Consider the following 11,799-nt stretch of genomic DNA (forward strand, 5'->3'; position numbering starts at 1 on the left):
ATCTTGCTCATCTGTTAGTGTATATGTCACCGTTCGCGGACTACAACATTCTAAATTGAGGCAATACTTTGGCAGCAACATAAACGACTCTTCTGGTGTCCCTCTCAATGATTGAAACGCCTAATTTCTTACCCGTTATGCTTGTGCGTATGATATATCAATTTTATATCGGTTTGCAATATCAACAATGATTTCCTTCGATCGATAAACACGATCAACTAATATGAATCTGGTCCTCAAAATTTGACCTAAAGCTCGGGCACCAGTTTGCCTATAATGAGGTAATATTTGATCTCTGCAACATGTGTGATGGGTATCCAAATGACGTAATTCAAAACTATCACTTTCTCCCACCCTAACTGCTCGTGCACCCCATTTACATTCTTCATTACAACATTTAACCACCCATCTAATCGTGTCTGATTTATCCACCAAAAATTGATATCCCCTACAAAGCGCGTTTTGACATATCATATTAATGATATGTTGTTTACTTAGAAATAATATATCAACTTTTGGAGAATCACCATCGATCGGTGCTTTTGAGCTTTTGGATATAGATGGTTAATCAAAAAAATGTGGTAACCAATGAAATGCATTAGTATAAACATTCCCACCAACAAGATTTGTTTCTAGAAAATTGTTTGTACCTCCAATATCTTTATTAACATAGGTTTTTTCTTCAATTGGAATATTATGTACAACCTTTCCTTCAAATTCACTTCAATCTAGAAAAGTTGCTTCGTACCTATTAAGAAATTCTTTTGTGCGATACAATGCATCAATAATAACTTCATTTATATATGCAAAATCTTTCTCTATAAATTCTTGTTTCAGATTTATCTCAATATTTTGAATCTCTTCTACACTAATTGTTTGATTTTCTGGATAACTGCTCGGCTCACCACCTTGTAAATCTTCATCTATTTGTTAAGCCTCATAACTATCATCATTAACTGTAGTTATAACAAAAACTGGAACATATTCTTTGAAGAGATTAAATAGACTGTTAAGAACCTCAATATCTTCATCATTCGAAATTTCTATAGGAATGTCATCGTCAAGATGTTTTGGTTTCATGCTTAACTGAATGTTGAATATCTTTCGATCTATATTACACTTGTCGCTCACTATTTGGATTAACTCTTCGAATCATGTGTGTTCTGGAATTTTAATCAATTTCCTAGTACTTCCAACATATTTTATAACATTGACATCATTTTCTATCCAATTTCCCCCATATCTAACTGAAACATATCCAACCATTTAAATTAATCCTACAATAAAATATATAATCAATATAAATAATACGACTATTTACAGATGTCTATTGCACATTTATACATATTCCATAATTCAATTATATATTGTAACTACTTAAATATATTATGTTTTGGTATTACCCTTTAAAAAAATAATAATTTAATTTAAAAGAGTAGTTTTGGTATTTAAGGAGATATTTAGGGCATTTTCGTTTAAATACTTTAATATAAGGGTATTTTTGCTTAAACCCCAAAATTTGGGGTAAATTTGTATATTGCCCAAATAAAATATATAATCAACATAAATAATACAACTGAAAATACTATTTACAAATGTCTATTGCACAATTATACCTATTCCATAATTCAATTTGACAAAATAATATTATTAAACATAGCCTACTAATTTTTATTATTTTACTTATTACACACAACTATAATTTATTATATAAAATATTACATATAATTGCATTATTAATAAAATAATAATAAGTGAAGTAATATCATGTTATCCTATAGTACTATAATATTGACAACATAACCTATCTAATTTTTATTATTTTACTTATTACATATAACTATAATTTATTATATAAAATATCACATATAATTACATTATTAATAAAATAATAACGATTGAAGTAATAATAAGGATAAATACCTCGAAATGACAAACTTTTCTCTTCACGCTTGAAATCCTGAACACGAACTTATTTTCTCTCTTCAGAAATCTCTCTCAGATATGTTAAAAATGAAGGAAGATATGTGGTTTATATAGAAATAGAGGAAGGGTAGTTTTGGTATTATTTTGGGGCATTTTTGTTTAAATGCTTTAGATTAGGGGTATTTTGGTTTAAACCCCAACATTAGGGGTAATTTGTTTATTACCCTTAAATAAAATAATAATTTAATTTAGAAGGGTAGTTTTGGTATTTAAGGGGATATTTGGGGTATTTTTGTTTAAATACTTTAATTTAAGGATATTTTTCTTTAACCCCAAAATTTGGGATAAATTTTTTATTGCCCCAGTAAAAGGGGCAATTATTTTAATTTCCCTATATAATTTATATATTATAATATAATTAGATGATTTTAAATTAAAGATAAAATAATATTTAATTAAATAATTACATGATGACATACAAAATATATATATATATATATATATATATATATATATATATATATATATATATATATATTTGTATACTCAAAAGTGTGTGTACAAGAGATTTCTCAAATTATATATTCAAAGTAGAATGCAAAAATATATCAATAAAATTATATATACCCATTTAAAATATATAAATATGTATACACTTATATGTATCATCATATGATTGAGTGATTTTAAATTAAAAATAAAACAACATGTAATTATATGATGACATATATAAGTATGTACATATTTATATATCTAAAATAAGTACTTATAGTATTGCTCAAAAAATAAGTGATTACTGTGTTTGAGATTTATTTTATTTTTCACTATATTATTCTATGAATTTTTATATTCCTAACTTCTAACTTTTAGTGTTAAGAAATTGATGTTGAGAGGTCAAATAACTAAGCTGGATATATTGGCACTAGCGTTTAGGAGTTGGATTAGCTTTTATGTACACCTGCCTAAATCTTCCACACATGCCTAGACACATTTCTAATTTAATTAATGAATTATATGAGCTAACAAGATAATTTCAGATTATCATCACAATTAAAGAGATCTAAGTATTAACCGAATCATTTTTTATTTGAGCGAACCCGAGTCATCATCAATATTAGCGTAACATATTTGAGCTGAACTCAAATCAAACTATTTTTTATTTAAGTTATATTTGAATCAAAAGATGTTCAAGTTTAATTCAATTTATGTCCACTCTTACATGGAGACCTCTTTCACTAATAAGTTTGGCCCTGCCTTTGCACATGCCCCATCAATTTGAGTTTTCTAATTGGTTATTAGTGGTTATGATGTTAATGACTTGTTGATTTTCTCTTCGTTGTGTATTTCTTTTATGTTTATTTTTATGTTTACATTGTTGATGAAGTTCATTTTTATGTTTATTTTGTCATTACATGTTTACAATTTTTGTTGATGAATTGATATAAGAGTTATAAGATAGTTGTAAATATGAAAACATACAAAATTTTGATTTGAACTTATTCACCGCATATTGATAGGAAAAAAGTAATGCTTTAAAATAAGAGTAATGTTATGAGTATATATTTTTTATATATAATTTAAGTATATAGATGATGTATCATCATGCGATTGAATATTACTTTATTTTTAATTTAAAATCATCTAATCTTATGATAACATATAATATGTATATTTAAATTGTATATAAAAAATGTATGTATAGTTTTATTCTTAAAATAAAATAGACAAGAAAGATATGAAGGAAAGAATTAAATGGGGAAGGTAAATACAAGTATAATTATAGTGGTTAAGGGTGCAAATGCGATATGAATAAGCTTAGTTCAAATACACTCAATAGCCATTTTTAGGTGTAGGAAGTATTCTTTTAATATTGTCAATCAAGTATACTCCAAAATTACAATTGAATTTTGAGCCTAATGTGGGAGGAGATTGTGAAGTTGGTAATGTAAGTCACTCGGTAATTTCACCATTTTGCATTGAGAAAGGTTTAAGGATACACAAGTATTATTTATTAGCTCTATTTTTAAGTTGTTAAAACCGCAATGTAACACCTCTTTCAAGAGACAAATCCAATAGAAATTAAATTATAAACATAGCCATAATAAACAAAACTCAACTATGTGCAAAAATGTGTCATCAAATATAATAAATAATTATCATCCATATATCAAAACATACTATCCATAAACATAATCCAAAGTGTGTATAATTTTAAAATACATAAAACAATCTAGAAGTGAAAATATGATATCATAATCTAAAATAAATAGTAAAGCCCCCTCCTCATACAAATCTACTTATGATTGACTCGTTAATCCTCTGTAACCCAACATTATCTCCTATCTGCAAAGCAACACAAAGAAACACAAGAGTGTGAAAACACTCAATAAATAAGTAATGAATTGGGACACCACCACCAATACATGATAATTTTTGACGTACCACTACTATTCTTTTATCCTCGACATCCCTGATATATCTATTATATAAGTCTGTGTCTTCTCATATGATTAATCTTATAAGATCTTATCTAGCTACATGACTATTTCTCTAAATAAAAACATTAAACATTCTATACTAATCTTTGAATCTATTTTAAGTAAAATTTGATTTGCGAATAAGTGATTTTCTGCTGAAAATTCTTTGACTTTCAGATGCTCAGTTAAAATATAAATAAACTTCGATCAATACCTCATTTATATATTCGGACAAATTCGTCCAACCCCTTCTAGTGGCTATATCTGCATAGGCTCTACACTTTTTAGTCTCCATTAAACCAATCAATATCTCCCAGTACTAAATTCATCTTTATTCTAGTTAAAAACAAAAAAGTTTTTCAATCTTCATTTAATGCCTAAGATAGTAATGTTTAAGTACTATTTTTGTTTGCACCTCATATTTCCCCATTTTCAAACTTAATTGCCTTTTTTTTTTTTTAATGTGCTCACCAATTTCAAACTGGTTTTCGTTTATGAGCAATAATTGGGTGTTATTTCCATAAACTCTATATGTATTCTATATAATTATATACATATTTATATATATTATCATGTAATTAGATGTCGCTTTATTATTAATTTAAAATTATTCATCACTTTATTATTAATTTAAAATTATTCAATCATATAATGATATATATAAATGTATACATATTTATGTATCTAAAATAAATATGTATAATTTTATTGTTTCATTTATACCATTTTCTCTTAATTTCAAACTTAATTAAATTTTTTTAGTTTACACCAACTTTCCCCTAATTCAAATTGAAACAAATGTTTTCTTCTTCCGATTTAGATTTTTTTACTTTTGTGTGATTAATTTGCTTTATATATTTTCATTAAAAAGGAAATATTTAAAATATACTTACGGTTTACGTAAGAAATAAAAGGTTAAAAACTTAAACCAAAACGTAAAATAAATTATGAGTGTATCAAGAAATTATTAATGATGATTCTCAGTAAAGTTCTTGTCATATAAAAAAATCTCGAAAAGTTTTCCAATAAATGGGCCTTAAATGAGAAACAAAACCAAATGGGCATAGAATTTGGCTCCACGATACCAAATCTAAATCTAATTTTCCCATTTTAGTAGCAGCACTCCTCACCTTCCGCAACATATATTGATGATGGAATATAAAAGAAAAGAAAAAAAAACAAAGAGGGATCAAAAGGAAGTAAAAACTTGTCGTTAATAGTTTTACAGTCACCTTTCACATCTCTACAATTTTTTACAACACCACATTAATAACTTAGTCTCTTCAACCAAACAATAACTTAAAGAAACCGTTTTAGGAGCTGTCTATACTTTATAAGTTATATAGAGTACTCGTCAAGGTGAAATGTCAGGGTTATATCCATGAGAGCTCTACTTTTTCTTCTAGATAATGACCAATTTCTTGGTGGCCCGTGGCAAAAGCCAAATTCGCCGGTGTGTTTTCCCCGGAACCAGGTGGAAAAGATGGTAATGCATGAGCTGCATCTTTAGAGATGAGAAACTCAACTGTATTCTTTCTGTTTATCCAAACAAATTCTAGTTAGAAAAAGGAAAACGTACCTAATCAAACCCATAAATAAATGAAAAATCTGAGCTATTACCTGCCACAATATGCTGCCCAATGAAGTGCAGTACATCCGTTTTTATCATTGAAATTGATATCAATTTTAGCATCAACAATTAAGGTTTCTATGGCCCAATCATATCCAAGACCAGCTGCTAGGTGTATCACACCTGCACCACCCTCATCCAAAACAGTGACCCCATTTTCACCTTCAGATGCCTTCTCCTGGAGCCAGAAATGAAATTTCTGCAACATATAATTTTTATTCAAATTAAAAGAATGATTAATTTAACACAACAGAAGTTTTTCTGATACCTCTTCTAATGAAATTTTGCCCGTATTGCTCCCGAGACCACTTGGATGGACAAAGCTTAGAGATAACATGTTTTCGAATCTTATAAGGAGACTTTCATTTGTTATGTCACCAAAATAATCAACAGGGTTCACAGCAGGAAAAATAAACTGCTTGTGAAAGGAAAAAAAATATCAAGTTAGAAATTATTAGTAACAAATTATGCTCAAGTGTCAAAGAGCTAATATTTATTATCTCACTTCTGGAAACTGCTCCACGTTCTTTATCAACTCCGGCCATTCACAAGGTATAGCAGGTATACCAGCTCTTGGGAGGAAATCATTCTCAATCTCTTTTTCAAAAGGCACACAAACTCCTTAAACAAAAAATAAACAGAAGATGTAAATGATATAAAGTTGTATGAATATAATTATATACTAAAAGCTCTGAGACAAAATAGGTGCTACAAGAATGAACCTGATGCAGCAGATCCTTGAATGTTATGATGAACAGTGTCAGGCAGAGAACATGGCATCGCCAAGATATGCAACTTCCTGCTGCGTTTACAATTATTCCAGTCTTCCTGATGGTTTCTGTTAGGAACCTGGCAAGTTGGCAGGTTTCCTTTCCAAATTTTGATTCCAATCCTATGAACTCTTCCCACAGCAGATCACCTGTTCTGTTTTATCTAACAGCAGACTCCAATATTCTCATCAAACAAGCAGCACCAGCATTTATCATTCAACCAAGCTAAGCAAATAATGCTAACTAATGCAAGAAGAAATAAGGAAACTGCAGATCCTTTCATTAATCCATAACAGCAATACATGTTTCACTTCCAGTGTTCATAATTCTCCAAATCAAGGGAAAACAAGCAAAAATAACAATAACAATAATAATAACTATTCTAGTACTGGAATTCGAGAGCCAGTCCTCTCCTAGTCTACTTAGCCAACAATTAACAAATTCTCCAGAATAAAAGTCCCCTTTTCCTCCTCCTTTTTCTGCCATATAAAGGATGCGCAGTCTCTAACAGAATCCTCTACTCTGCTTCCTCACATGCTGCCATCTGTACCAACTGGATGGACAAGATCATTTTGTTCCAGTGCAGCTTCCTTGATTCCCAGATTGCCCTCCTCATCACTGCTCTCTGAATCTTCAGCTGAGAGCCTCGCTGGATCACCGTCTCTTTTCTCCACTGGACCATCTCCCACTTCCTTCTTTTTGGGCCTACGAAAATATACCTTTGTGATCAGGCCTCTATCAGTTTCAGAAACAAAAGGTAAAAAGTAAGATCACATTTATGGCTTTGTATCTGTATGGAGCATGAGCTTAAGATATAGGCTAATGACACAGCAGTCATAGCATTCCTACTAACATTAACATCAATGTTCTAATTCCATGCATTTTTATTACTGAAAGTGTTTATAAATGCTGTTTCATTGGCTCATTCTTTCATTTTGGCAGTGAGAGCAACATGGTATAACCAAAAGAAGTGAGAAATGTATGTGAATGGAGTATGTGTCGGTTGAGACTTGAAAGCAACATGGTTCAAGCTCTATCATTCATTCTTTACCTGCAACTCTGGGTTCTGTTGAAAACTCATATGATCTTGATATCCTTCACCAAGGCTGTTAGCAGGAAGCTCTCCCAGACTTTCCTTCCCTCGTTTAAGATTTTTCTTATTTCCCTAACAAATTTTTTTTAAAAAAAAAAAGGAAGATCTAAATCATGACTGTACAATATGGGGCCATATTCAGAACTAGGAACAATGAGACTGATTTACAGGCTAAATTTTTTTGGTAAACAAAGAAAAGTTTTAAGTCAAAATGTACTGATATTTATCGGTGCTTCACCTCCAAAGACAGTTCCATAAAGTCTGGCAATTCACTCAGGCTGCCAGGTGTAGGACTGGGGAGGAAATTAGGTGTAGCAGGGTTGGTGAAGAAATCATTCGTAGTCACTTGAGGAAAAGTCTGGTTTTCAAACTCGTAATCATATTGTAGCATGCCATCTCCTGAAACTGAAAGTAAGCAAGAGGTGTTTTGGCAGACACATCGTTTAATAAATCAAAGCAAACTGACTGATTACCTGTAAATGATTTAAAGATATAAGAGCTAGAGAATTCTGCTTTTTCTGTTATCTGCATCAAATGCTGCTGTAAATCTGAGAGATAATGAGAAAAGAACATTTACCAATAGCACTAGTGTTTCATAATTATAAACTGAAAGCACTTGAAACATAAAAGAAATGACAACAAATATAGCACCTGCAGATTCAGCGTTTGCCTGAATGTCGCTCTGGTTACTTGAATCTGTAGGCAAAGGCAATTGGTAGTTTTCATGATTGACAATGCCAAAGGAAGAACCTGCTGTCACCAAAATTACATGACACCCCAGTGGTTAATTATTATAAACTAAAAGCTATGGATAAAGAAGCTACAACAATTCACCTGAAGATTGAGCATTAGCCTGGATGCTGTTCTGGTTGACTGTATCTGCAGTTTTTGGAGCCAAAGGAAATTGGTAGTCCTCATGATTGACAGTGCCAGAGGAACAACCTGCTATAACAAATTACATGACATTAGTGATTCCTGATTATTAAGTAAAACTTGAGAACATAAAGAAGCTACAACAATGTACCTGCAAATTCAACATTTTCCTGAATGTTCAGGTTACTTGCAATTTGTGGAGGCAAAGGCAATCGGTTACTGCTATGATCAGCAACGCTAGAAGAACAACCTGCTATAACCAATTACATGACACTACTGATTCGTGATTATTAAGAAAAACCTGAGAGAACATAAAGAAGTGACAACAATGCACCTGCAGATTCAACATTTTCCTGAATGTTCAGGTTGCTTGTATTTGCAGTTTGTGGAGGCAAAGGCAATTGGTTACTGCTATGATCAACAATGCCAAAGGAAAACCCCATTAAAACCAAAGTGGGTATAGCTTTTCCAGCTTCTTGGATAGACTGAGGGGTTACTATGATGGCTTCTATGCCACGTCTCCAAATTTTCCTGTTTTCCTGACTCTTCTTTCATTGAAAAAAAAAAATCAAAAATACTCAAATTATGGCTCTGTATCTGTACACAATATGCAAGGGTTAAGGAGCATGACCTTAGGGTATAATGTGAGCTAACCGCGATTTTTCGGTAATGAAAGATAACTATATCTCCATGTTCCCTGCATCAATAGCATTCAATTAGCTTGGCACCAAAATCAGTCTAGAAAGAATTGGTACTTTCATTCAAAATTAAAGGCAAAAAGTGAACTCAATTAACCTGAAGCATTTACTTCCACATAGAAACTAATATCAACTCAACCGTTCACCAAGAGCTAAACAAATCACAGCAAAGTTCTAATCTTTCCTTCAGCAAAACAGAAACAAACACCAACAATAGAACAACAAACACAACACCAGCGTTCAAGAACATATCAACAATGAAAAAATACCTCAGCTTCTCATTGATTAACGGTAAAACAAGAACCACTCACTGAAACATATCTTGATTACAACTTTTATACAACTGAACAACTCATTACAGGCCGGCAGGATTGATCTACACCTTACATTTTATAAATCGAAAGCAACAGTTAGAGGAAAACTCACCATAGATGCATTTATTTAATATCGTCACCATATTTTTATCATCACCGTCGATTTCAGGCTGGATTGAAGGACTGATGTACAACCCTAGATCGCCTTCTAGTGTGACAAAGTGAAAAACAAAAGAGAGAAGGAAAAACACAGCAATAGTCTGGACTGCTCTCTTTTATCTCCATATAACCAAAACGCTGCGTTTTGACTAACTCAACACGCTGCGTTTGAATAACTCAAAACGCACCGTTTCACTAACTTTCCCCTGTACTTCTTAAAAAAACAAACGTCTGAGAAGCCATGTACGGGGAAATTGAATAGGGGACAGAGATCAAATTGCCAAAGCAGAGCATACACCAACATACGTCTGGATTGAAGGCCTCAGAAGCAAAGTTGATATAGAAAAAAATAGAAAAAAAGAAACCAGAGGAAAAACAGAAACAATATCTTTCCGAGAAAAATGTCTTACTTTGTAATCATCCTGTAAATACGCCTCTGAAAATTGATCTCTTTTTCTCCGTATGCATACAAACAGATTAACCTCTCAACACCGTCGACCTGAAAGAATTCAAACTTAGAATCTACTGAACTGATAGCTTTGAATATAAATTCTACAAAAAGGAATTCCTATGCATATTAAAATCTCTTTCAAATATAATTCAAATTATGGCAAAAACCTTGAGATTCCTGTATTGCTTTACCGTTCTTCTTTTTAGCCCAGTCATGACCGTCGCTTCTAAAGTGTCGAAGGCTTTGCTGGTAAATTGCAAAAAATGCACCATCTGAAAAAAGAAATAAATGCAAATCAACGAACTACCAAAATATTTAAAAAAAAAGTTCGAAAAGGGATCCAAAAGGAGCAACACTTTTTGGCCTTTCTTGTCGTTCTGATATAAGTATATTAAGGATTGCATGTGTTGTCAATATTACACATATTTCAGGTGGACTAAACCATCGACTTGGGGCCTGTTTCAGTATTTCTTCGGCAGCTGTATAATATCAATCAATCAACATTATTTAAACCGATAAAACAATACAATTCTTCTCAAACATGGAGTTCGTTTGATATGAAGACTACTTACTTAGTCCTATAGGATCGCCTGTAGCCGGAAGCGCCATAGCAGAGAGGTTAGATGAGATCACGTTAGGAGAGTGTTAAGATGAAAAGAACACTATTATCGGAGACAGTAGCAGAGTTTGAAGGAGACGTCGTGAAGAGCCAAATTTTAATATATAAAACCAAAATTCGTGGGAACAGTACGTTCCAAAATTCGTGTGAACAGTACGTTCCAGGGTAGACAAGGACAAGAAGGGATCATAAAAATAAACTTGGTTTAAATATTGATTGATGTTACGGTTCTCCAAAACCGGTTTGCTAACTTTTTTGATTGAATCAAATTTTCAGTTGAAAAAAATTATGAACCAAAATTAAGCTAATTTATAGATTAATTAATTTTGGATCGAATCAAAAATACCAAATAATTGACGTGAAGTGTTGATTAACTAGTTTTAAATCAAATTTTAAAAAATTATTCTATTTTATTTTTTTTCCAATTTTTTAAAAAAATATTCAATATTTTATTAATATTTAAAACAACTCAGTTTGGTTAATCTATTTTAAAAATTAGATACACATAACTAAATTGAAAAATTGATTTTTTTATATTTTTAAACTAATATCTAAACTGATTTTTCAAATAACTATTTTTTGGTTCAAAAATCAATTCAATTGTTAGATTATTTTGAACACCCTAAGTGGTGTGATATTGGATACTCTTTGATTCAAAGTTTGAATTAACACAGTACTAAATAAAATTTCTGGTTACACCCCAAATGTTAGTATGTCATAAATGATTCATGCATAGTAAATGTAGATTTAATAATTCGTGAGACAAAACATTACACTAAATTTTCAATA

General features: G+C 31.1%; 2 protein-coding genes across 3 annotated transcripts; both read right to left on the minus strand.

The window, feature by feature from the left end:
* Positions 1-5,592: 5,592 nt before the first annotated feature.
* On the minus strand, positions 5,593-6,947 carry LOC123192753 (calmodulin-binding transcription activator 3-like). Of its 2 annotated transcripts, none has more exons than XM_044605401.1 (4): positions 6,539-6,947; positions 6,302-6,448; positions 6,024-6,211; positions 5,593-5,939 (listed from the first exon to the last, which is right to left on the minus strand). In XM_044605401.1, the coding sequence occupies exons 2-4, from the start codon at positions 6,368-6,370 to the stop codon at positions 5,777-5,779; spliced, it is 420 nt and encodes a 139-aa protein (XP_044461336.1). In that variant the 5' UTR covers positions 6,371-6,448; positions 6,539-6,947; the 3' UTR covers positions 5,593-5,776. The 2 variants fall into 2 exon arrangements, with proteins under 2 accessions (XP_044461336.1, XP_044461335.1); XM_044605400.1 differs by having other exon boundaries at positions 6,024-6,232.
* Positions 6,948-7,062: 115 nt separating this feature from the next.
* LOC123192752 lies at positions 7,063-10,047 on the minus strand. Its single transcript, XM_044605399.1, has 10 exons — positions 9,894-10,047; positions 9,424-9,466; positions 9,104-9,317; positions 8,921-9,022; positions 8,731-8,841; positions 8,548-8,649; positions 8,370-8,444; positions 8,135-8,301; positions 7,855-7,968; positions 7,063-7,508 (listed from the first exon to the last, which is right to left on the minus strand). The coding sequence occupies exons 1-10, from the start codon at positions 9,902-9,904 to the stop codon at positions 7,458-7,460; spliced, it is 990 nt and encodes a 329-aa protein (XP_044461334.1). The 5' UTR covers positions 9,905-10,047; the 3' UTR covers positions 7,063-7,457.
* Between the last annotated feature and the right edge of the window lie 1,752 nt (positions 10,048-11,799).

Source organism: Mangifera indica, chromosome 12 (genome assembly GCF_011075055.1).
Source record: "Mangifera indica cultivar Alphonso chromosome 12, CATAS_Mindica_2.1, whole genome shotgun sequence".
NCBI lineage: Eukaryota > Viridiplantae > Streptophyta > Magnoliopsida > Sapindales > Anacardiaceae > Mangifera > Mangifera indica.